The 27,754-nt window shown below is 40.4% G+C and overlaps 1 protein-coding gene across 1 annotated transcript; it reads right to left on the minus strand.

Moving 5' to 3' along the window:
- Positions 1-788: 788 nt before the first annotated feature.
- Positions 789-26,838, minus strand: POPDC1 (popeye domain cAMP effector 1; the record flags this gene model as incomplete). Its single annotated transcript, XM_081997704.1, has 7 exons — positions 789-913; positions 8,398-8,539; positions 11,564-11,731; positions 13,723-13,831; positions 14,751-14,938; positions 24,704-24,828; positions 26,616-26,838. The coding sequence occupies 7 exons, from the start codon at positions 26,836-26,838 to the stop codon at positions 789-791; spliced, it is 1,080 nt and encodes a 359-aa protein (XP_081853830.1).
- Between the last annotated feature and the right edge of the window lie 916 nt (positions 26,839-27,754).

Below are 27,754 nucleotides of genomic sequence, written 5' to 3' on the forward strand. Positions count from 1 at the left end.
AGGCTTCCCAATGCTTCCCATTATGAGACTGTGTTCTACTGTACTTGCAGCTACCCAGTTTTGAGGTTTGAACTGAATTTCCCACATCAAGTGTCATTTGTACCTCACGTATTACTGTGTGGAAAGGTTAATCCAGAACAGCTCCATCACTCCATGGATAAGACTAAGGAAAAGCATAAACTTCAGTGCAATACAGTTACCTAAAAAAGAAGTTACAAGTTGGAAAGGCAACATTAAATTTAAATATTTGGCCAAGAAAAATTAAATTTGAAGTCATTATTACAATGGGGAAATGCCAGAATTAGAGGCAAATGACTAACAAAAGGCACAGAAGAGTGTGTGTACTGTTTCACATCAGACTCACAACAATGATGGTAGGTAACAGCAACATGGCTTTGGAAACTTTCAAAATCTCTCACTGAAAAACACCAAGATTCAGGCTTCTAAGAAACTTATGGAAATGAAACTGGGGATATTCTCCATTGAATAAGTCTCTAGAAATTTCAGGCTAGTTAGCCACTTAATACTAAATTTACGATGGCAAGAGTCAAAGTAGGAATAACGCAACCACCCATCTCCAGAAAACAAAAATAAAACCCATACAAGTTTTTATTTATTTTATTTAGATGTAAAATATGTGACGTTTCCATCTAGAAGCCACCGACATATGCTGTGGTAAACTCAAACGTGGAAGGGTGGTTTTAGCTTTCAGGATCCTCCCAAACTCAGCTTCTTCCTCTTGCGCCGGAGCTTTGCGTGCGCTCCGGTACGCCTGAGGACACATCTGTTTAAGGCAGCCGCTGGAGTTCAAGCTTATCAGCAGATGGTGCTTCAAAGACGTCATCCTCAACACTTTCTTCTATTGGCTTCATTTTTGCTGAAGTTCTCAGGTAAGGAGACGTCCGGCCTGGGCCTGCCACAGTTACAAAGAGATTACCAATTAATTTAACAACACATACCTGCTGCACACACCTATTTGCGATAAAGGGTACACAATCCGATGATCCTGCCCTAGTTGCCTTGTGAGAGGACTTTTAAGTGAAGGTTTCTTTGTTATTTGGCCACAGGCATCAGGAAATCCTAGACGTGGGACAGCCACGCTGCTACGAGCCCGCAACGCCTCCACGGTTCAAATCCTGCGGCTGGCCATGGGTGCAGTCCTCTCCCCAAACCGACCGCAAACCCTGACTGCACGAGGTGCCCACCGCTGTGTCCCGGCGATCGTTTTCTCGCCGTTACACTCACCCACTAGTTCTTCTCTGCAATCGGTGCCACGGACGGGTAGGTACATGAGGTACGCACATGTGCGCCCTTGGCTGTGGAAAAATTCCTCGGCGCCCTGGGCAAACCTCAGGTGGTACCTGATCGCAGCCCGAGCTGCCTTAAGAGCACGATGACAAACTTAAAGGGAAAATATAATAGCCCCATAATCAGCCACAGAGAAGACAAGACTAACAGGTGAAGGCCGCGTAACCTTTGACTGACAGTAATTTCATTGCGCTAAGACAATCTTTTAGAAAAGCGGCGACTCGCAAAGCTTGCCAGAGCGGAGCGCACGCCACAAGTCACTGCTGGTAGACATTAAATGGAGTTTTTGTGCGAGTTACCGCTGCAAACTGCCTCTACTGTAGTTAAATCTTCAGCATGAGGGTTAAACCAGAGAGCTCCTCTGACGCCAGCCAAACAGCTTTATTTCCCATTGTCCACCCTGAAATTGCACCTGCACGTGGACATTTTTTTTTCCTCTCAGTACCACCTTCTAGAGTTAAACCACCACAATGGCACAAGGTTGTACTCAGCTACAATATGACGACCAAAAAGAGTAGGGAAGTCTTTGAAATACCGTTTTAGAAGAAAAGGGCAAGAGGTAGTGATCCTCTCTGACAGATTGTCTGTATACAAGCTAAAAATTCGAATTTTCTTGAAAAAACACACTGATAGCCATAACTGTTCCTGCAGGGCTATTCTTACTACTGGGGGGGGAAAAAAAAAAAAAAAAGGTTTATTAGGTATACAGTAAAGTGCTCTGCTAATGAAGCCTACTTATGAAGGACTCTCTTGTGCTGCATATGTCACACGCAGAGAACAAAATACTAGCTACAAGACCAGCAGATTGTTGTATGACTGCATCTTTAAGCCACATTCACACAAACACTATATTAGCTTTTTAGAACTTTTTATGTTAAAAATGTATTAGTATTTTCTTTTAACATTCAAAAACTACCACGATAAAGGGTTATTTGCACACATTTTTAAGTACCGGAATTGTTAAGCACTTCTTTTTTATTATTTTATTACTAGTTTATTAGCATTTTTAGACTGGTTACCTTTTGTTTAAAAGTGCTTAGTTCTCTCCAGAAATCAGAAGTAAGAAGCCGTAAGTCTGTTGAACAGGATCCAATATTGAGTCTAATACTGTCAAGTTGTTTGATTCAAAGACGTGCCCTTATTTTCCCCAAATACAAAAGAACTTGTTTACTGATGCCTCTATCCAATGTTGTACAGATGTTCAAGAGACCAAGTCAGACCTTGAACCCAGGCCTTCCATACACTACTCTGTCGTCCTCTCTCGAGGACCTAAGCCCAAACACCTATTAAGATGGCATGTCCCATAAAAGCCAATCCTATTTTTAACCACAAGCTGGGTATAACATAGGGAGCACACGTAATGAGACAATACTGACAAAAGCATTACCAAAACAAAACATTTCTACTTTCCTGCTTAGCTTAGAACTTTGCAAATACAGATTTGTAGACCAGCAAATCTCAGTGATCTAAACCAAGCAGCACAGAAAAAGAGACTGTATCATTAATAAGTATATGAATGACTATCATTAGTCATTCATATAATCATGAATGATTATCATTAGAGAATTATTCAATAGAAACTAATACAGAAATGTTTTTTAAAGGACAGAAAGTTAGGTAAAGCTACCCTTGTAAGCAGAAATAGTTCAACCTGATTAATTCAAATTTTGGAAAAAGAGATGCATCAATTTCATTTACTAATAAATTACATACAGATGGATCATGGATGTCAAGCACAAGTACCATGTGAAAAACAAACCCCACTTTAATACCTTTTTGAGGATGCTTGCTGAGTTAATGTGATGTTATCAACAGAAAACATCATGCTGCAAACGACTCACTCCGTAAGTATTATAGAACTCTTGTTGGTTATTTCCTTAATATAAAAGCAAACAGTTAGTTGGGTTTCTTAGTTAATTAAATTCAAAACACAGTTTTGCTAGTAATCATAGTTTGGGGCCTAGTAATTAGTATTTCTCACTCTTTCACTATTAAACACTTTGGAAAAATCTTTATATCAATTTCTTGAGAAAATGAGTCAAAGCTGATTGTAGCATAGATAAAAGCATAATTTAAAAAGCTTGAATTATACAAAAATATAAATGCTTAATTTTTCAAGAATATGGAAATAAGGAGTATAAGACTTGTTTGTATTGTACTAGTCAAATATCATATTTGTAATGAGAAGCATTTGTCCACACAACAATCACCTAGCAATGACAAGACAGTATTGCTGTAGAGCTCCTGTACAGATAAAGTTTCCCTTATTCATTTCTTCTTTTAATTAAAAAAACTAAAATAATAAAACATGTGATTTCCATATGTTCGCTACTAAATCTTCTGGGGGTTTTGGATTTTTTTTTTTTTGTTGTTTTGGTTTGGTTTTTTAAATAAATGAATGTATGATTACAGAAGGATGATCCAGGGGAACAAGCACTGGGACAGTATGCCTCAGTACGTACCTCATACTAAACCTTAAAAAACAGAAAAAAGAAAAATACTGACTGCTGCACTGAAAGCACCCAGGAGAACGTTTTTCAACAGTGGGAAGGTAACTGGCAGCTTTTTTGTTCGGTTTTCCCTGTGATCTGAAAAAAAGCGCATACATGGCCACAATCTACATTGAATACAAATCTTTAAGCAGAGCTCACCTTGGTAGCAAACCCATCACTGGCAGTGACAGTACCCAGGAATAACTAACAAGCTATTTTGGCAAAAAAAGGTTGAAGCATTGCAGTTTAGCGAGATAAATAACCTTTCAGCAAGAATTTTTATCAACCTTTTACTGAAGTCAGAAATTTCGTATTAATTAGAATGCACAGAAGAAATAAAGGATAGTGTTTCCCGAGGTGTATGATACCCACACAACAGTGTAACCCCTCTGCTTCCCCAAAAGTAAGGGAAGTATCGGACTCGGGAGGCTGCTGCCACACCTACTATTGCCAGTGGGGTGGTGGCAGTGGCAATATCACCTACACCAACCGCTGTTGGACTGAGCAATTTCAGAACATGAAAAGACATTTAAACCCCTCTTTTGGGGAAGTACACCAAAAAATACGGTACACAAACCAAGGAAGAGTACAACAGGGGAAAGTGTATTTATCAGGTATGTGCTAAGCATTGATGCATTTCAGGGATTAATGTCATTACAGCTGAACATGTCATGCATTTAGATTACTGTCTCCCAAAGCTGAAATACTGGTCTAAGTGTTTTGCTGCTAAGCCTGAAAGAGAATTTTAATTCTAGCTAATTGCACAAACATATTTTTACAAGTTATTTCTAGCTTCTGAGTGTGCAAATTTGTCCAAGGGCGCTCTGTGCAAAGGAGTGGCTTCAGTTTCATGGAGCTTTGCCGCAGAACAAGTGAAAAGCCAGCTGAGAGCTTATGGGTAAAGATGAGAGAACAGACCAACACAGGAGACTTCGTGGCAGGTAGCTGATACAGGCTGCCTGATCAAGAAGAGCAAATAGATGGAAGCCTTCTTCAGACAACTGGATGAAGCCTCATGATTGCAGGCCTTGGTACTCGTAGGGAACTTTAACCACCCCAGTATCTGGTGGAAAGTCAACAGGGCTGGGGGAAACCAGTCCAGGAGATTTCTGGAGAGTGGAGCCGACAATTTCTTCACACAAGTGATCGATGAGCCGACTAGGGGAGGTGCTCTGCTGGACCTGTCACTGACGAACAAGGAAGAACTCATCAGGGAGCTGAAGGCTGATGGTAACCTTGGCTGCAGTGTCCAGGAGCTGGTGGATTTTAAGATACTGAGAAGCGTGCAAGACAAAGAATAGAGTTACAATCCTGAACCTGAAGAGAGGGGGCTGTAGCTTGCTCAGGGATCTACTTAGCAGGAACCCATGGGACATGGCCTGCAAGGGCAAAGGGACCGAGGACAGATGGTTGATCTTCGAGGACACCTCCCTCAAAACACAAAGGACAGTCCATTCCAGTGTACAGAAAGTTGAGCAAGCTGGTAAAAGGCTGGCATAGATGAACAGGGAAGTCCTGACAGAGCTCAAACACACACACATGAAGTGGAAGCAGGGATGAGCTGCTTGGTGGGGGAGGATACAGAAACATGGCTCGAGCATGCAGGGATGGAATTAGGAAAGCCAAAGCTCAGCTGGACCTGGATCTAGTGAAGGGCAACAAGAAGAGCTTCTACAAATACATTGGCAACAAAAAGAAGACCAGGTAAACTGTGAGGCTCAGTGGTGCATGCGACCTAGGGACATGGAAATGGCTGACATATTCAATACCTTCTATGCTTCAGTTTTTACTGGTGAGGTTTGTCCTGAGGCCTTCCAGGTCTCCAAATGTGGTGATAGAGACTGGGAAAGCGATGCTTGACTTACAGGAAAGCTGGACCGAGTGAGCACTTAAGTCAACAGGGCAAACAACAAGACTGTGGAATCACAGGGACTGCCTCCAAGTGTGCTGAGGGTTGGCTGATGCAATTGGAAGACCCTTCTCTATCATCTTGGAAAGGTCATGGCAGTCAGGAGAGAGAAAAAAAGGCCAGTGTCATGGCCATTTTTAAGACGGGCAAGGAGAAGCACCCAGGGAACTACAGGCCTATCAGCCTAACCCCAGTCCCCAGGAAGATTACGGAGCCTGTCTTCCTGGAAGCCACATCCAAGCACATGAAGGACAGGAAGGTGACTGGAAACAGGTAACATGGATGTACCATGGGCAGATTGTGCCTGACCAGCATGACTACCTTCTGTGGTGAGATGGGCTCTGTGGATGAAGGGAGTACAGCAGATGTTTTTTACCTAAACTGTAGCATGGCCCTCCACAGCCTGCCATAGAATCATTCTAGCCAAAAGGGTGAGAAATGGACTGAACACACGGACTGCAGCTTGGGTGAAAAAAAATTGGCTGGACTGCTGAGTTCACAGGATGGTGAACAGCAGTACAAATCCCAGCTGGCAGCTGGTTACCAGCAGTGTCCCTTGAGTGCCAATATGAAGGCTTATAATGTTCAATATATTAATGACCTGGATGATGGGATGGAATGCATTCCCACCAAATTCACAGACAACAGCCAAGTAGTGAGGGAAACTGCTGACAGGCCAGAGGGTAGGGCGGCTGGTCAGAATGGGCCTTCAGAGGCTGGAGAAAAGAACTGACAGAAGATACATGAAGTTCAGAGGCAAATTCCTGCATCTGGGACACAACAAACCTACACAGCAGTACAGCCTGGGCATCACCTGGTTGGAAAGCAGCTTTGCAAAAACAGAGCTGCAGGTCCTGGTGGACACAAAATGGAATACGAGTCAGCAGAGTGCCCCAGCAGTGAAGAAGGCCATCCATATATTGGGCCATATTAGCAGCAGCATAGCCAGCAGGTCAATGAAAGAGATTATTCCCCTCTATTTGGCACTTGTGAGACAGGATCTGGAGTGCTGTGTCCAGTTTTGGGCTTCCCCGTACAAGAAAGACATGGACATACTGGAGCGAGTGCAGTGGAGTGCAACTGAGACGGTCAGAGGCTGGAGCACATGACGTACACGTAGAGGCTGCAAGAGATGGGTCTGTTCAGCCTTATGAACAGAAGGTTCTCAGGGGATCTTACTGTTGTCTTCGGCTACCTAATACAAGGGTAAAGAAGACAGAGCCAAACTCTTCTTGGAGGCATGCACTAAAGAACAAAGGACAACAGTCATGAGTTGCAATAAGGGAAATTTTTTCACCGTGAGGGTGGTAAGGCCCTGGAACAGGTTGCCCAGAGAGGCTGTGAAATCTTCCACCTTGGAAATATTCAAAGCTTGACTGGACATGGCCTCGAGTAACCTGCTCTAGCTGACCCTGCTTTGAACATGGGGTTGGACTAGATGATCTCTCCAGAGGTTCCTTCCAACCTCAACTGTTCTGTGATTCTAAATGTCCTTTCAGGGAACAGAGGAGAAATAAAGAAAACAATGCTGGAATTTTCATCAAACTATATCCCAGCTGTCACCCTCAGTGTTCTAGTAGGGTGAAACACTGGCAGGGCTTTTGCTTCCATCTGTCTGAGCATGCAGACTATACCAATGTTAAGGAGTGAAAACAGATAGGCCCTCCAAGTCTGAAGGAGTTCCTGGATAGGAACTGTGAAGAACACAATGGAGAACAGATAATTAAGTGGGAAATGGCAAATACTTTAAATCACTTTCTCTTCTTAGCAGAGAGTTTAACCATAATAAATAACGGGCAAAGGTTTTTTTCCTCATATATTTGAATTCTAATTACTAAAGAATAATATATCCCAAATCAAAATAAATAATCCTATATGATCCTTTTAAATTCCCTTAAACTAACAGTTTATGCCAAATGAGAAAATTAAGCCTCTCCTGTTTTTGGGGGTTGTGGGGGTTTTTTTCTTCAAAAGCTGCTTTCAGAGTTCAGGCTACTGTTGAAGTTGAGACTGAGAAAAATTAAAAGTAAAAAAACAACAATAGCCTAAAAAGAATAATTTAGAAAGTTTCTATAAAGGAATAAATTCCAAGAGTACAAGCAAAAAGGTCACACTTGTTTTCTTCACTCATTTTATCTGTTCTCTATTACTCCTGTCATACAAAGCACAGGGGAGGAGAGTCTGACAGCATATTTGGAAGTTTTCCAGGCGGCATCAAAATATTGGTTTACACCACATCTCTCCAAACCCTGCCAATACAAACTATCTCAGGAGGAAATGCAGAGCACCAAGTTGCTGAGGGAAAAAGTTTTGTTTGTTTTTTTAATTTCTACAAGCACCAGTCACAGACCAAAGGAGGTAACTACTGTGACAGGAACCATACATTCACAGATTTGCCCCATTGCTATAAACATTCCATACTATGCCTACACATTCACATTATGCCAAAAATTATTACAGTACATGCTGGTTTTTTGCCAGTATCTACATGAGGTAGGTTCAGTTAGCGTACAAAGCCTTATGCATCTTACGAATTCTCTACAGTTAGGTCCCTCCACATAGCTGATGCACAGCAGCGTCCTAAAAGCTACAGTCTGCTCCAGCTGAAGACAACAGGAGTTCTACAATCATCTCTTACGATCAACCAAGCTGTGTTCAAAACTGGCATGAATTATTTTGAGCACTCACGAAGAGAGGATGCAGAGGAAGTCCCACGAAGAAACATCTGCAAGCCATCCTCGCTGTCACTGGAACTGGCCATACTGTTTCTCATCTGCATCACAGAGAGCTGTGAGCAAAGACTAGGCTGTCGATCAATCTTTTTTGAAGCCTGAAAAAAAGGAAATAATTATTATTTTTAAAAAAAGGTATAGAGTAAATGAAAACAAAAATGGAAACTATTTTCTCTGTAGTAGATGCTCTGGTCTCAGATATGACTACTCATGAATCAAGAAACTGGTTAGAGCAGAATATTCTATGCAGGGTAAATCGATTTAAATGAAAATAAAAGATGCAAGTAATACATCGGAACACTGACAAGCATGAAACCTCAGATTAATTACTCAACTTTAATTCTTTTTGCACTAGACTTTTCATGTATTTTCCTACAGAAAGGTTGATTTTTATTATTTGGTAATTAATTAACCAGGTATGATGCTCTGCAATTAAATATAGCCTTTATGATGGGCCTGGTCCTCCTCACTAAACAAGACAGCATGCTATATAGAGAGGTTAGCAATTTATATCTTAACAGAAACTTGTTCACTTTCCTGGGTTTTCATTTCGTCATGTTAGAAAACAGTGAATGTCATTCCTTCCTAGTAGATGATCATTTGGCTTTTGATTTTACTGAAGACAGATTAAGTGCATCACATGAACATTATCCTCTGCCTGTCAAATGGTCTCAGGAGCTTCCATTTGATTTGAGTAGTCTTCCTGAGAAGTCTCTGTACTATAATATTAATATGAAACCATACATTGTACCTTGTTAAGTATTACAGCAAGTCAGAATGCTATTTTAGGTGTATATGAAAGGTAGTAATCAATGACAAAAGTGTAACAGATAACTCCACTTTATAAGTCAAGAATTAGCATCCTATTTCATGTGGAGAGGAATGATTATTTTCCCAACAGCAGTGGAAAATCTCCTTCAATAGGAGAAAAATCACATGGTTCCTTACAAATAAACAGGTATTTTCTGTTTTCCAATACGCAATGAATCGATGTTTTTATCTTCTTACTACCATCTTGATTATGAATACTCTATATTGAATTTGTTTTAGTTGTTCTCTTGTATAACCCCTGTGTACAGAAGTCAACAACAAAATTTTCTGTTGAGATTGTCACCAGCTAAAAAGCATTAAAGACACCAATAATGTGTGCATTTGACAATGAAGCCTGTGAGAAGTAACATGCCCACAGGGTGCTGGCAATGGGGAAATGAAGGAGAATTTACTTGACAGACAGTTCTTGTCCTACGTTATGTAGGAAGGGGTTGTGCAACAAGTTTTTCATTTGAGGAAGAATAAAAAGGTACTACAAATTTCCCAAATGCTCACTCCTAGTTTTTATAACATACATTTTCAAAAGTTACTGTGATAAAACAGTTACAATAATCTTAAATTCATGTGACTATTGTCACTAAAAATAAAGACTTGGTGCAAACTGAAGTTAAAGTGTGCAGATGTAAAGTCAAAGGAGGGGCAAAGTTTGGTGTTTTTTTGTAATACTTAGAAGATATGATAAGGACCTTTCACTTAAAAACAACCAATTACAACGTTACAGTAAGTATGTCACTATACTTCCATGTAAAGAAATATTTATGCTAGTGCTGAAGCTCCACAGTGACAGAAGTCAGCAGCACAAGTTTGTTGCAGATGACCTTGTATACTACACATGACACCCTAATGCTGTCATCCAGAAAATGAGGGAAGGAAAGAGGAAAATAGAGACTAGAAAAGCAACGAAAAAAAAAGAAAAACAGAAATCAAAAGAGAAAAAAAACAAGAAAGGGGAGAAAACAGGGTGGAGGGGGAAGGCAAGGTGACGAAGAGTGTGGAGAACAGCAGTCTCCCAGGAGAGGCAGTCTGAGTGCACACTGCACATTGCTCCAAGTTCCTTCCAGATGCCATACTCCAGAAACTACTTACTGTCTATGCAGATGTGGGCTTTAATACAGAACATTCCCCTGTAATTCTTTTTTATTAAAAAACAAAAAAAGAAGTTTTAGCCACACACTTTATAAGATGTATTTTATAGATGGTACACTTCTGAGGATCTGATTACAAGATAATGTAATCCTCTATTTCATTGATCAGAAGGCAAAATAAGCAGTGCTTTGTTGCTGTTAAATTGTTTCTCCAGCAATTCTTTCTTTTCTCTTTCTATAGCCAGTACAAAAATCGAGAAAACTTACATGGACCCTTTTGGATCGTTTCCTAGTAAATTCACAACTTTGCAGAAGTAACTATTTAACCTATATATTTTTATATAACCTATGTATTTTTGCTCTAAGCGAGAGTGAGTTACGTAAATACCAACAGAATATGAAAATACTGTACCATAAAATTATAAAGCTTTTCACAAATGGTGAAAGTTATTCTAATAAATTATATATGAGAACCCTATAGTCATTACGTAAATAATAAAAAAACCCACCAGCAGCCAAGTTACCATCCAAATCTTGAAAAGCCACATAACTAAGTACGGAGACAAAATGAAAGTAAAACAAGATAATCAATATATCCATGACTACACCCAGGCCACTTACTACGATACATAAAACACACATCCTCTACATGCAGAGAAGAATAAGTTATATTCAGACTGCTGAACATTTTATATGTATTTTTATTTTATATGTATTTCATGCTTCCTTCCGCTAACTACATCGTATGAACCCAACGTCCCTTTTCTTTGTATTTGCCACCCTCAAACACATGTTGCAATTATTTTTCTTGGCAATCAGTATTACCCAGTTGTGTGACCCCAGCAAGCAAATTCTTTAAGAAAAAACCCTGAAGCTTCTTTGTACAAAGGCACCCATTTGTTAATGAGAAAGGCTATCCAGGGAGAAGCACCATTTTAGCTACCGGCCGTCACGTCTACTAGTTGGTTAGAAATATTTGTGCCAGCTGTTCAGTTCCAAATCTCCGTTACTCATCTTTCTTGCAATATTACTTCTGACAAAAACACTGACTGACTTACACTTTGGCACTAAAAGGCAATGAGTGTGAATTCAGCAGCTGACAATAGCAGGTTAAAAAAAAAAGGTGCTTTAAGACAATTTAAAGTTGAAGTAACAATACATTTGTGCGTGGGAGGAAAATTCCTAAAGGAAACTTCAGTTGCTTACCTTGTCATTTAAGGTCGGGTCATTCAATGAATAGAGTTTATTTGTAATATCTTTGCCAATAAGATACTTAAAGATCTCATAAAGAAATGGCTCAGACTCCAGAAAATAAGTCAGCCTTTCCCTGGACCAACACAGGAACTTGCAGTTATCATCTGCGATAATGGTGACCTGAGAAAATACATGCTCAGAATTAGCACTTCTCTTTTTTTAAAAATAAGTGTTACCATTTTATTTGTGCCTCCTGTTAAAATAACTCTTAAAGCCATAAAACATTTTGGTATCCCTCAGAACTCAATATTTACAAACGTAAAACATCTCAGGTATCTATTATGGTATTTCTAACTGATTAGCACAGCCAGTTGTTTTTCAGAAAACCTGGGTGCAGATAATCGGGCAAATTCTCTCATACATTCCCAAACTGTAAAAGCATTTACGTTAGATGAGATTTACATATGAAGTCTATCCTACAGTGATGACACTACTTGCATGTAGTCTACATCAATAGGTCTACAAGCTGCTTGGTTTTCTATTATGTTGCTGTCACCACATAGGAACAACTTGTATAATCCAAAGGTCTCCATCAAAGAGTTTTAAGCGATTTAAAAAACATATGTTCATCCTCCTCTTCTTCACTGTCAGCCCTGCTGATCCCACAAGTACCACTTTAGCAGTTGAGCTAAGGCTCCCTTTGCTCAGTGAGTGGTAACTGAGCTACCAATAGTTACAGAGGAGCTTGTACCCTCTCCAGGGAGGCTAGACCTGCCAGGTTCATCCCCCTGTGCTGGCAGACGGCAATGGCACACCAAAACCTGCACCGATACCCAATACCCAACGGTGTGTTTTGCAAAGGAAAGTCAGCCATCTACGAAGAAACGAGGCGCGCTCTGCTATTACAAGCTAATGTCACCTCCTGAAAAATTAAAAATATAGAAAGTCTAAGAAATAATGGGAAACTGTCACATATCCATGGATTTTAACTTCACAGTCCGTAATACAAGCTGAGGAAGAATTTGCCAGCGTTGCCAGCAGATGGGGTCCTTAAGATTGAATCCATGTCCTCTTGCAATGGCAACACCGAGCGTGTTTATACGGCAGTAACAAGCAGAACTCACGAGTGAAGGATGTGCACCGCACCAGATTACAATAATTTTTAAGGCAGGCAGCAGTTGAGGCATGAGCCTTTTCCCTTCAGAGGGACCGATTCGTTATCCAGTCGCTTACGAGAGAAACAGGCTGTGCCAGGAGGGCGGCCGTGCTGCAGTACGCCTCACTGCTGCGAAATGAATACATCTGGACAACTCTCTCTCCTTGGCGTTAAGCCTAGTGTTTGACTGGAACATATGACAGCAATCACTGATTTTAGAGTCTACATTGCTCTCCCTCCTGCCCCTTCTGCCAGGGTATCAGTGTGGATGTACCCAGTCAGCCACAGTCCAGTCATTATTACACATACTCGGTTAAAGAACATCAAGTAAGAGGTAGCAAAATAGCCGTTTCAGTACAATGGGAAAAAAACTTCCCTAACAGAGTATTTTCCCACAAGCTATGCTATAATATATCCTTTAATGTACTTGCATAATTACATTGCTAGAGACATATACCCTTACTGTTCCGCATATGAATATTTTTATTCAAAATACTGTGATCTCTTTCAGCTTATGTTGCTTTACCAACTTTCAAAACGACAGCATTAATATGTTTAGAAAAAAAGCCAATTTCAAACTACTAATGCCTGAATTTTCAGCCCTTCATTTTAGTAACACCAAATATTACAATAATTATTTTTCCTTTTCTGTTTTTGAACCAGTGATGAGACTGCTCACATCACCTCTTTTTCCAGTAAAGCCATCTCTTAAATTATTTGTTCTGAATAATCTCTCAACACAAAATAAACTTGCGAACAGTAAAAGAGAACAGAATAGCAAAAGCCAGACTGCTCAGCAAACTCCACCATAATACCGTTTTGCAGCATTTAATTTTAAAAGTTATTCTTTACATGGCCCATCATGAAACACCAGTACTAGAAAGCTGGCAATATTATGCAAGTCAAATAGTTCAGTGTTGATCAAGTTTATACAGATTTATAAAAAACTCCTTAAAACAGAGTTTTTTAATGATCTCATCAGCTCATATCCAGTGACATTTAAACCGAAATGTACCTGGAATTTCTCACCCCGGTTCATCTGCGTTGATCGAAATTCAGGAGAATCTATAAAGGCACAGGGGTAAATATTATGCAGAAAATGGCCTCGATAAGACACCTTCATTCTGGAAATAAAAATGTATGAAACAACATTTTAAAGTCATGGAGGGTGATTAATTTAATCTAAATTTGGACGTGATTATTGACAATGGTAAAGCAGTAGGTAACAGACAAAAATATGTTCATCTTTTGGAATTTCAGCCCCAGAGCTACCCTGTTTTCTGCCTAAACCTCTACCAATTCCAAGCAGAACAGGCTGCCAGCCGATTTGAGTTGCCAAATGTAGCGTGCATCCTCAAAATACCACTATCCAAAATGAAAATGGCTTCTATACAGCCAGACCAGAATCAGGCTTCCTTTAGGTAACTAGGCTCTGCAGTAATGAGCAGCTAATGACTTCAAAGAAAAAAAATGAAGCCCAGTATCACTGTGGCTATCCACGGCAACCGGTTAAAATACCGGCCAGAACTTAGCAAGAGTTTCAAGATTACATTTATTTTACCCTTTGTCACCTGGGTCCTGTAGCCTCTCCGCTTGCACATACATGTGCAATGAATCAAATCCAATAGGCCTGTTGCTTTAAAGTCTACTGGAGGGTTATTTTTTCCCCTCTCTCATGCACAGTACTTTTTAACCTTAAAACCTGCGTATGCACCGAGAACATGACTTTGATACCTAAGATTTGAACAAATCTCTTGCTTGTTCTGGAAGACACTCTCTTTGGTCTTATACAAATATAATTCCCACTAAAATCCATGCAGCAGCACACACAACTGGAGGCATAATATGCTCCCACTAAGAGACATCACTCTCACTTGAAAACAGTATCACAAAATAGTTTATGCCTATAGACTATTTGGCTATAGGCCATAACTTGCTACAAACAATAACATTAAAAGAGCTAACAAAACACCCATCAACTTTCTAATCTAATTCAATCATCACACAACCCGTAAGATTGTCCCCAAGCTTTACAGAACCTACTTTCCCTTCAGCAGGATGCTTAGTCTATCATCAACTGATGTTTTATCTTCTGCAGCATAGGCTTGACCTGTCTTTAAAGTCTGAATGTTGCAGAACTGTCCAGTTAGTCTCTGAAAGAGCTGGGGAGGCACATGGAGAGGTTCAAACATTCTCTTGTAGAGGCTGCTAAGCTCCTTCTCTATCTTGATCTAGAATGCAAAAACAAAAGACAACACTAAACTCAGAGGCATTAGTTAAAAAGGTAAGGCTACGCATGCTTTAGTTGCTACATTTGAGGACATCTTTGTCTTTGTTGTGTTTGGCAACAAAGGAAGTGGTAAATGTGCAGAACCTACCCACAAACACCACCTATGAGAGAGTGACCAAAGCCTTATCTAAAACTAGCCAGGCTGGCAAACTGGTGCTTTAGGACGCTATTCCATCCAAGTGGCACATTAAATCAGACACAAGGAGTCTTCTAAAACTTCTGTTGATAAAACAGTGAACAGGACTTGGGCCAGACTTACACAGGAAAAAAAATGAGTCTGCCTGCATTTTTCACACCACATGCACACCTCATTCTGGCCATCTCTTAGTCTCTCCTGTGAGCCCCTTTCACCCCCGCGCTTCTTGGTTTACTTGCAGTAGAAAAGCAGTACTGAGTCCTGAAAAACAAACTCATCATATTGAAACCACATGTAATGAGGGAGGAAAAAACCCCATTGCCAGCTGAACATCCCACATCTAGGAGCCCACCCAAACTCAGGCAGCAGCAATAAGGGAATGGAAATTGGCTGAAATCCCAAGCCCAGAAGTCTTTCTTGAACGAAGGCAGCAGGGGATGAGACAGTGTCCTGGCCTCCCTGAAAGCGGAGACAGCCTGAACAAAGGCTGCATATAAGCTGGGAGGAAAACAAACTAGAACAATAAGCATCAGATAATCAAAAATATACGTAGGACAGAGTAAGGAAAAGCAACCAAGAAAACAAGGCAGAAAAAGAAGAAACGGAGTCACCACTTCAGCAAATGAGAATATTCCAAGTTTACCCAATTTTCTAGATTTTTTTTTGTATTTCAATACTAAAAACAGGGGAGGAGAGAAGGCGACAGCACACGAGTCCAGGAGTAATTTTTCAGCTGAGGGTGGCCAACAGTGGGCATCAAGAAACCTCTGGTCATCTTGTGGCTGGAGGAGATGGGGAATCCAGAATGACCATGGGAGGACCGAGGCTTCAAACTGTCACCATTCCCTCCCCAGGAGGGCATTTTAGGGTGAAAATATTAATCTTTAGCCCCTAAGAGATGCATGTACTCCACACCAAAAACCCTCCTTGAGCTCTTTTCTGTAGAATTACATGTGTGTGTGAAACAGTAAACCAAGCATCATGAACAGTTTTTAGAAAATTGAGAAGGTTTGTTTGTTACATTTCAAGTTTGTCTAAATACAGAACAAATTGAGCTGAGGCAGAAACTTTCTAGATTTATGGAACCATAATTGGAGTATTTCACACACAGCCTCAGTCACTGAAGCGATCCATCCCACATCCTGGCCACTGAACGCCTTGGGAATCACTCTGGAAGTGAAAATCCTGTGGGCAGAGATGGTAGGTTAATCCTACAGAAATAGTATATAGTTTATTATTAAATTGCTAAACAGGAGGATTCTGCTTCTGTGACTTTGCCATTCTCATTTCATGACTTCTCAGCCTTTATATTTCCACAAAAGGCAAACAAAACGATATTCTAAACCTGCAGACTTCACTGTTTACCCAGACAGCCTCAAACCATCAAAAGTGAAAGCTAGTTTATAAGCCACAAGCATTTTTATGCAGGCTGCATGTGAACCACACACCAATACCCATTTCTGAGGGCTCAACATAAAATTTTTTTTGTGAGAATGCTCCTGAGAACTTTCTTTTCCTTACACACAGCTGAGCTTTCTGTCGACTTTGTGTACAGTATCTGTATACCTTTCCCACCCACAACTTTAATAAAGCATTCGGTTTATTTTTTGACCTGTCCATACACAAGCTCTAATCAAGTGTGAATTACTGCCTCCTCAAAACATTTAAATGGATGTTTCTATTTCATTACACTATAAACGTTACATGTCTCCTTCCTTCTATAAATTAATCTCTGCCCCAGAAACAATATCAGGACCAAGAAAAGGAGGGCTAGAACATAAATGTTCAGACAAGATTAACCATAAAGTCACAGAATGACAGAATGGTTGAAGTTGGAAGGGACCTCTGGAGGTCATCTGGTCCAATCCCCCTGATCAAGCAAGGTAATCTAGAGCAACATTGCCCAGGACCTTGTCCAGATGCCTTTTGAACACCGACAAGGATGGAGACTCCACAACCTCCCTGGGTGACCTGTGCCAGTGCTCCATCACCCTCACAGTGAAAGTGTTTCCTGACATTTCGATGGAGCCTCCTGTGTTTCAGTTTGCGCCCATTGCCTCTGGTCCTGTCACTAGGCTCCAACTGCAAACAGCCTGGCCCTATCCTCTTTGCACTCTCCCTTCAGGTATTTATAAACATTGGTAAGATGTCCCCTGAGCCTTCGCTTCTCCAGGTCAAACAGCCCCAGCTCTCTCTGTCAGCCTTTCCTCATAGGAGAGATGTCCCTTCATCACCTTTGTGGCCCATCATTGGACTCGTTCCAGTATATCCATGTCTCTTGTACTGCAGAGCCCAGAACTGGGCCCAGCACTCCAGATGCATCTCACCAGTACTGAGTAGAGGGGAAGTATCACCTCCCTTGACCAGCTAGCAATGCTCTTCTTAATGCAGCCCAGGATACTGTTGCCCTCTTTGCAGCAAGGGCCATTACTGGCTGGGGTTCAACCTGGTGTTCACCAGGAGCCCCAGCTCCTTTTCTGCAAAAATGTTGCCCAGCTGGTCAGCTCCCAGCATGTGCTGCTGCATGGGGTTGTTCCTCCCTGGGTGCAGGACTTTGCACTTCTCCTTACTGAACTTAATGAGGTTCCTGTCACCCCATTTCTCCAGCTTGTTGAGGTCCTTTTGGATGGCTGCCCAATCTTCTAGATCATCAGCCACTCCTCCCAGTTTCACATCAGCAAACTTGCTGAGGGTTCATCATCCAGATCGTTAATGAAGACATCAAATAGGACTGGGCCCAGTACTGATCCCCAGGTTACACCACTAGTGTACACACCACACAGGAGTGTAGCTCATATAGTACACACCTCCAGCTAGACCTCACACTGCTGATTACCATCCTCAAGCCAGCCATCCAGCCAGTTTTCAATCCATCTCACTGTCTTCACATCCATACTTCAACAGCTTCTCTATGAGAATTTTATGGAGGACAGTGTCAAAAGCCTTACCGAAGTTAAGCCAGACAACATCCACTGCTCTCCCCTCAACTACCCAGCCAGTCATTTCATCATAGAATGTTATCAGGTTGGTTAAGCATGACTTCCCCTTAATGAACACAGGCTGACTGCTCCTGATCACCTTCTTGTCCTTCATGAGCCTGGAAATGGTTGCTCCATCACCTCCTCAGGGATCGAGGTGAGCCTGACTGGCCTGCAGGTCTCTGGGTCCTCCTTTTTGCCCTTTTTGAAGGAAGGGGTGGCACCTGCTTTCCTCTAGTCCTCCACGACTGTTCAAAGATTAGCAAGCATGGCCCCACAGCAACATCAGACAGCTCCCTCAGCACTGGTGGGCGCATCCCAACAGGGGTCATGGATTTACATATGTCCAAGTACGCAGGTTTCACACTGGATCAATTACTAATTACATTTTCCACCAGTGACTACATTTATATGAAACCAAGGTGTTGAATTTCCTGTATGTTCTTTAGGCCACAATCTAACACCTCAGAGGACATCTAAATGGACAAAACAAAGATTGAATTTAAACTGTCAAGAGAAATTGTATTGCATTGGGGATTGCCCTGAACTGTTCGATTTCAAAATATGTTCCATATACCTGCGAAGTCAGATGACAGGTTTTCCAGGTACTCCCTCATTTTTAACAGCCATACCAATTTAGCTTGCACCTCGTTCTATACGTGACCACTGCAACTCAAAGAAAGATAAATTCCTTTCTCAGATGAACATAAAAGTAGCTCCCAAAACTCATGGATTCAAAACAATGCATACAGACACAAGGACAGGAACTGGCCTTGGAGTGCTAATGCAACTCCTTAGCTAGCACATAATTCAGGTTTAATGATCTTCCTCTAATGTATAATACTTAAAAGAAAGCAGTCATAACCACTTTCTTAAATATTGATCAGGTTGGACACCATAGATATGTTTTAGATGTCTCCCTTGTAACAGACTATTCACTCTTCACAAGGGCAGCTGACTGCTCCTCCAGTCATGCTTGTGGGTCATATTCCAAATGAGCCATACGGGTAGGTGTAATGTTTTGTTCAGCAGTGGTTGAAACGTTCTGGGATGCTGCCAGAGCTCTGAGTCAGAGCCCTGTAGAGACACCAATTAGACTCTTTCAGCTTCCACTCAAACTAAAGAAGCCAAATCTGTAAAGCTCCAAGGAGTAAAAAAAAAAAAAAAAAAAAAAAAAAAAAAAAAAGCCCAACCAAAAAAACCCCACCCCACACAGAAATAATCTTCTGGTCAGAAAAGAAACTTGCTGCTATTTTGCATGCTTCATTTAATAAAATAAATATTTAACAACTGAACAGATCAATTATTCATTTTGTAATATGACTAACTTGTAATTATTCTTCCATTTCTTTCATTCCTTAAAAATGTCATGTGAGGATGACTAAATAAAATGGATTTTGAGATAGGCAATACAATAGTTGCAGACAGAAAACCTCATTCAAAATTAGTTCCTAAGAATTTCCTCCCCCCCACGCCCCTGCATTCTCTAGCTTCCTATATGAAAAGCACTTAAAAGCCTTCAAGTTCATAATAAACAGAATGTGTAAGACAGACAGAAAGACATGTGTGACTACCAGGCATCACTTCAAGTAAGTTTGCTGATCACAGTCTATAACAAAGACGTTCATATATGGTTTTGGATATTACCCTGTTTCCATATAATTTCAACTATTGTTTAAATTCACATAATTTACTAGGCATAGAGAGCCCAGTTTTCAGGGAAGCTGAGTACCTACAGTTCCCAGACCACACCTGCAGTGGTAAGAATACAAATCTTCTGAAAGCCAGACTCCAGTTCTGTACTGTGTTACAGTTTAAATTAACATGGAGCAATTTGAATTTTTCCCCCTCACACTGCTAGAGCGCAGCAATGAAGTGCGTCTTGCCTATGACTATATAAGCTACTAACCCAGCTTTCTAACACCTGTGTAGGCTTGTTCTCTAGCCAGTGGAGCGGGATGTCACTATCAGATTTTAAACAGGTATTGGGCGGGTGGGTTAAATTACACTGGACAACTAACTTAAACTAGATGTTTAACTTGGAGGTGGACGGAGTGAGACAAGATGATTCCAATTCCCATTTCATAAGGTAAAGCTACTGTTGCAGAAGTAGAGACCACAAGTAATTATCTGTGCTCTTTGGAAATGCACTTAAATTTTGAACTCAAGGGTTACATGCTTCCTCTCAGAGGCCTTTTGTTTCTGCGAGCACCAATGTCCTGAACGATGTAATATTTTAGTAGAAGTATCGGAATGTGACTAAGACTACCTAAGAATACAGTCAATACCTATGTAGAGCACTTCACAGTTAAAAGTGTTAGAAACGGTGAAATGTCGGAGGAATATCTATTTCCTGCACATTTCTGTCTTTAGAAAGCAGTTCAATATTGTAGAAGATGAAGGAAAAAAGAGAGATCCAGTAAAGGCACCTGTGGTGCTGGTTTCATGACTTTACTTTGCTCTCTATGCAAAATTATAGTGTCAAGATGTAGACATTCATTTTTAGAGTCACGAGAACTGACATTTGGTTTAGGGCAGCTCTTCCGGTAGTAACTCCAGTCTCACCAGAAGGAACATCTAGGAAGTCTTCACACAGAAGACTGTTCCTGCAAAGCTCCCTTGTTCCATTCAAGATCTGGAGTATGGAGCTGGGGGCACTGCTCTAAACTAAGTGCTGTAAGCTTTACCACCACAAAAACGTATTTTGAAAGGGAAGCGTGCACATCTACAAAGGTCCGACAGGATTAAATGACTATGGCCTACGTGCCAGACAGGTTTCACATGACCAAACAAGAAAGATGAAACTTACAGTCCAACTATGTCACTTTTGTTGTTCACAGAATTGATGGAAGACCATGTTTTGATCATGGTGGGATATGCAGAGTTAGCCTATATATTCAGAAAACTTATTTTAAATGCAGCTGACTTCAACTACTTATTATCTGTCATTTGTTAAGACAACTGTAAGTCCTCCCACTGTCCAAGACAGAATTTTCATTAGATCTTTCCAGTGGTTTATTTTTAGTTTGAGAAATTTTCCTGATCCTTCCCCACAGAACAATGCTATGTTTTTCCATGGACAGCAAGAAAAAGCTACAGTCCAGAAATTCACATAGGGACAAAGGTAAAATGAGTAATTTTACATTCACTGTAATTTGGTATACGCTTTAGCTTAAAAGTAAAGCACAAATCCCCCAGATAGAGCATACAGATGGGAGTCACGCAAAAGAACTCTAGACAGAGTATAAAAAAAAAAAATCCCAAACACACCACCACAAAGACTATTTAAACATTGCTGGACTCAAGCACACGCCCAGGACCTTGACCAGGAAAGTCCCCTGACGATGTTGTATTCAAGTGGGGACACAGCCAAGCATAAGCACACAGTGTGGCAGGCACTGCGTTCAGGTGAATGCCAGACCTATTAGCTTGCCTCCCAGGAGGTATCTAGCTGTGCAAGTGCTCCTTCAACGTTCTAGCACAAAGTCAAACAGCAGAGTCTGTGGCTGAACCACATCTCAGGTGTCAGTGGCTGGAGCACAAGCTTGCTGTCTACAGGTGCAGGCGGAGCTCCAGCCCCCTCAGAAGTCCTGCTCTCCTCTGGTGTCATTCAAGAGCCAGAGAAGTAGGAACGTGGCGCTCCGAACAGTTTCCACACCATGGATCAAGTTGGGTGCAAAGAACTGTTTTGTGTTCTGGCCAGGACAATGGGAAGTATTTAGGGAGGCTCTAACAAGAGCCAGATACTAAACCTCTTTATGCGGGACTTACCTAAACCTGGATGGTTCTTCTGTTCCACAGTGTTTCTCAATCCTGTCCCACCCAAAGCTGTTACGCAACTCAACTATTATTCAGTCTTAGAAGTTCTGCCCAAATTATGTGCCTTGAATGAAAGTTCTAAAGGAAAAAAATTAAGACTTATCTTACACTAAGTTTCCTTTCAGGTCTCTCAAAAAAAAAAAAAAAAAAAAATCTTTCTGTGTCATCTCATTGTTGGACAGTGAGCAGAGAATTAAGCCTGAAAAGGAACTAGTTTTAAGGTGTGTAGGGGTGCGTTTTTTAAAAAAAAAACACCACCTGATTTATTAATAATTAGTGAAAATATTATCTATTATGCAAATTACAGTAGTATATTTTTCATGCAATATTCATAAATACTGTAATTTCTTAAACTTAATGGAAAGAAAAATACTGAAATTATTTTAAGTCTTAATATACAAACACACACCACTACATAGCTAGTCTATCAAAACTAATTCTTGGCTAAGCTTTAAGCTGTAAGGGTCATGTAGCCCTGCAGATGGTAACCTTTGGGTGAATCTATGCTTGCTTCATACTGGAGGAACACCGCTGTAGGTAGAACCCTTCCTTTGTTAACACATGATGTACTCGATTCATCAACTGTTGTAGACAGATGCAGTTTAACCTTTAGCCTCTTTTTATATGCTGTGGTTGCCTGTTGGAGTTTGTTCTGCAGTTGTTTTTAGCCATACTGGTAAAGATTTCAGCCATTACCCATGTTCTAAGGGCACATGCCACAACTCACTTTTTAAAAATACAGGTAAGTTTTAAAGCTTGGTTTTCTAGGGAAATGTGTCCTTTTGCCATGATTTCTGGCTTTATCAGCCAATTCCTGTCTCATCTGGCAAAGGACTAGAGGCCTCAAGATGATACTAGAAGGCTCACCTGGTGGGTGGGTTGAGGGGAAGCAGAACATGCTACCTTGGTGGCTTCACTGAGGGAAAAGAATGCAGCATGAGCTCATCCACACTGAAGACCAGAGTATCTGCACAGGTTATTTAACTGCAGACACAAACATCTAGAGTCTGGCTTCACTGGCTCTACATTATCACAATTGTTATTTTCTGTGGTGCACTGGGCAGCATGACCATGGCTGACTAGCCGAAATATGGTGCAGTTTCACCATGCTGCTGTGTCTTGATGACATAAGTGGACTGAATAGGCTAAAATAATAGCATTAGCAATATGAACTAAAGAGGAACTTACCTTTTAACTGGGAATATTACTCTCCAGGAGTAATTGCAATAACTAGAAATATTGAGAGACTGTATTTATAGACTATAAATGTCTAGTAGTAGATCAGTCTAGCTAGCTTTAAGCCATCTTCTAGGCAGGACAGAAGTCAAGCTTTATGCTGCTTTGCCAGGAAAGGAGGAGGTTGCTAATTTCCTAGCTGCTTGCTTGCACAGGCTGAGTTGACTTGGTGAAGAGCTTAATTCTAGCTAGTGGGGTTTTTCTGTACCAGCTGTTAGACACTTCAAGAATGACTCTGCCTTTGCCCAAAATCAGACGCATTCTACTAATAATGTAACACAATACATATTCCTGTAATCTTCACATTATAAATCTATCTGCCTTATATTTTAGAAACTACAGAATGTAATATTAACATTTCGAATGCTTTGCACTCCATTAATATTTGATTGGCATATAATAGCAACTATTACATTAAATATTATCTAGTTTTGATGTGCATATACCAACAGAAGGCTGGGTTGCTAATAGTTTTGCAGAAACAGAATATACTTCTGGATGAATAATACTAAGAAAATAAACTAATTTCCTATTGGATATACATTTAGCTGAAGGCAGTGCAAAGAATCCTGTATTTTTGGTATACATTTCAACTATATTCTTTGGGTGCATTTGAAGAAAGTTATCTCAATGCATCCTTCTGAAGGCAACAAAAGGAGTTGCAAAATTCCCAGATGTGACCCTCAACTCAATAAATGCCGTAAATGGTATAAAAGGAAGGATCATCTTACTTAATACCGGTCTTCCCAAACCTTACTCAATTTTGCTGCTTACCTCAGAGTCCCACAGATGTTCAAAAAGGGTAGGTAGCACCTCACTTACCTTTCATTTGCATTTAAAAGGAATGTGGTATTACAAAGCACACTGGCTAAAGTACTTGCCAGCAAAGCAAAGAGTGTGAAGGTAATTTGAAAGTGGACATCAGCATTTGTTTCTACGTTGAAATAACAGTCTATTAGGGCACTTGTCATTTATCAGTCTCCCTTCCCACCACAGAGGATGTTCAAGACTTGAAAGTGAGGTAAGAAAGTTTGATCCCTCTCAAACTCCTAATTAAAAAAATATTACTGTCCTGGAACTCTCAATTTTAAGTATCTTAGTAGGATTTTATTTCAGGAGGTCTGTATGTATGTACTCTTGTGGGTGGGAGGGTGAGGAAAATGACAAAAAAGCCTACCCCGAACAACCCCACACATAAGCCCCAAATTAACATTTCTGGTCTCTGCAAAGAAACTATGTAACCCCTTCCCTACCACCAAAACCAAAAATAAAACTCAAACACAACAACCAAAAGCAGCTAATATGAACTAGTCAATTTTTCAAGAGCATGGATTTCAGGGAAATACCTTTGTACTGCATCAGATCATACTTACAGTCTGGATCCTTCCTGAAGTAGCTAGCTGACTTCACCCAAAAGAAGTCCTGTCTAATTCAAGAACTGCTGTGCAATTCATTGGTTTGCCTGGCAAACATGGCCAAAACTTCCTTTTTCTTGCGTCTTACTAGACTGCTTGTGCAATTTAGCTGTTATACATACCGGTCTTCTCTTATACACTAGGTATATGAAATGTAGAAGGTTGACAACCAAAAACACAGAATTCCAGATCATTATGTCCAAGGCACAACGGTAGAGTGTAGCCCAAATGATGAACAATGCACATCCTGCAAAAATTAAAAAAGGAAGTTAAATTTCACTGAACAATAAAAACATTCTTAAAAAGCCATCAAGAACCTGTCCACCGTGTGCAATTACACCAAAAAGGAATATATTCTACAAGCTTTACTACAGTTAAGCTCTGTGGGTCAATGCATGCACAATGGTAGCAGAGCTAATCACTGCAATGCTACAAACAGGCACTGAGAGCAGGTTGACAGCAGACTGCAGTCCTACTGCACAGGACTGCAATACTGGAGTTACAATAATTCAGATCAGGACTGAGGAAAGCAGAAAGGTGCCACCCACAATGGCCTGTTACCAAAATGAAGCAGAAATAGGATGGAGGAAAATCGTATCTTAAGTACAAAAAAAAATTAAGCAGCTCACAAAACTTTATTACTAGTATTCCATTAATTAGACAAACAAGAGCCCAGAAACGTATGCTTGTTGTTCAGATCAGTTACAGTCACATCTAACTAGTGAGCAGCAGTTGCACAAATACCTCCTAAAGTCATACACAGATATTTTTGAAAATTTAAAGGAAGTATCATTGTTGCATTTTGACAAAGCCACAGCAGGAACCTGAATTCTCTTGTATGACAAAGGGAAAAGTTAAAATGCTTACTCTTTTTTTAGTCACTTTAGTTTGAATAATGACAATTGCTTTAAAAGATCAGGCATGCTGTATGATTAGGGATACTATTTGTAGCTTATAGAGATAATACTTATCAAATGATAGATTATGCACCAGTAAGTCTCTCCCAGATAACTGCGAGCCTATTGTCTAATAGAGATGGCTGTAGAGGTCACAGACATATTTTCCCTTAAGTTTCATGTCAAAACAACAAGGAGAAGAAGATGCCAAATTAGTGTCCCTTTCCCCTTTCTCCCTGAAGACAATGCTGAATTCATGAACTCACTGTTATCAATTCTGTTTGGGTTACTGACTGACCAGGCAGCACTTACGTATGGATCAGAAAAATCAACATGTGATGACTTTTGATCAGCTGGTTAATTAGATTACAAGGGATAGGAGGAGACGAGGCCTGGAAGTATTGAAGAGGAGCAATATTACGGAGCAGCAGAGAGGTGGGACAGGGTCAAAGCAAAGGGGACAGATCCCTAGGAACTGTAAGCAGAGTAAATTTGTGTGCCAAATTTAGTTTTCCCTCAGAAGCCACATTTTTTTATCACAAGACACCTACAGTGGTAGGGGAAATATGACGGACTTCAGGAGGACACAGACTGCACCCCATATCAAAAGCCCACGCTTCTAAATTGTCAATGAAGACAATGCTGGTGATCCACAGATGCCAGTGTTTGAACCCACATTTAAAGAACACGTGAGGTGACATCAAGCTTCTCAAGGGAAACATTACCTATAGCAGACATACCACTCAATGTACTTACATGAAACCTAAAATTAAGGTCTTAAGGATCCATAGACTTAATTATGACTTGGAATTTAATGAATTTTAAGCATCCAGTCATGTCTGGAGTAAATGGGGCCCACCTGTCTTCTAGTCAACATCTACACAAGTCTGAAGATGCAAGTTGTATTTCTGGGATGTTTTAGGAGCCTAGACACATATAACCCTTCCAGAAAAGGTCTGCCAGGGTCAGAACAGACTCCCACTTACACAAAAGACACCTTCAGCAAAGTACAACGACCATGAATATGTGCTGGAATTTCACCGTAAGCTGAAGGGACCAGGAGAAAGCTCTGTAGTGGTTATAAACTGCTATTCCTGTCACAGGAAGATTGCAGATCTCTCCAGAACAGTTCTCCTACCTATGGTGAGCAGGCCTCGCAGAAAAATCATATGAAGATTCAGAGTAGTTGGAATAACCAGTCCAACTGCAAAGCAAATGTTAGCCACGTGGAAAACAAGATGATGAATCTCTTTCCAGTTTTCACATGCAGTCTCATTGAAAGGCACAAGTGTGGCATTTTTTAAGTCTGGAATAAAATCTAGTGGAATAACAGTGAGTGGGCTCATTGCTGTAGTATTCATCTTTGAGACTCCTGCAATGAGAGAGAGAAGGAAAAAAAAAAGTCATGGTGCATTAAACTGAAATATTAGACATATGCATGGATTTTGGATTATTTTCCTCTCTTCCCATGATATATTTTCCATTCATAAAAAAAAAGAAGTATAACTGCTTTAGAATGGTAAGGTAGGTAGATCTATAGTTCGGTAATACTTTAGTATCTCTTTCAAGTGCTAGGCTTGAAGAAAGGTACATTTCAAAGTCTGGGCTGTATGCACATAAACACTGTCTGAACACTAGCTACTTTGACTGTCATTGCTCAGTACAGCATTATTCCTGGTCCTACACAAATAAAAAAAATAAAATCACATTTTGGTTTACCATTTATAGAATGGGTCCATGATCTTAGGTCAAGTAAGTATTTCACAGAACTTAACCTAGATTAGAATTGAAAGAAAAAAGGTTTATGTAGTATAAGCTCCTTAATGGCATACAAAGCTGCTGTTCTAGATAAGGAATGGAAGGTCTTAAAGGAAGACCTCATGTTGTTTAGTTGATTAAAAAAAGAAACCCAACACACCATACAAAAATCAAAAACAGACAGTCTCAACTTTTGGCTTTCTTGTGGGAACATCTGGAGGTCTCCTAAGCCACATACCATCTTACACTGATTAACTAAAGTCGGCAAAAAAACCCCCAAGTCACCTTTGAGAACAGTAAATAAATGCTACCATTTCTCCTCCTAGTTGATCAGATCTACCAAATCAGAAAGGGAGATACCAAGGCTGCTAAGTTATGACAAGGTTGCTAGTCTTTCAGGGAAATCACTTGGTCTATCGAGCACAAGCAAGCCTGCAAGACCTTAAGTCGTCTGTTGAACTCCTGGAGAAAAGGAGACAGCTAAAAAAAAAAAGCTCATTTCTAATCCAAAAAATAGAT

The sequence above is a fragment of the Phaethon aethereus genome (genome assembly GCF_964289735.1).
Source record: "Phaethon aethereus genome assembly, chromosome: 3".
NCBI classification, from domain to species: Eukaryota; Metazoa; Chordata; class Aves; order Phaethontiformes; family Phaethontidae; genus Phaethon; species Phaethon aethereus.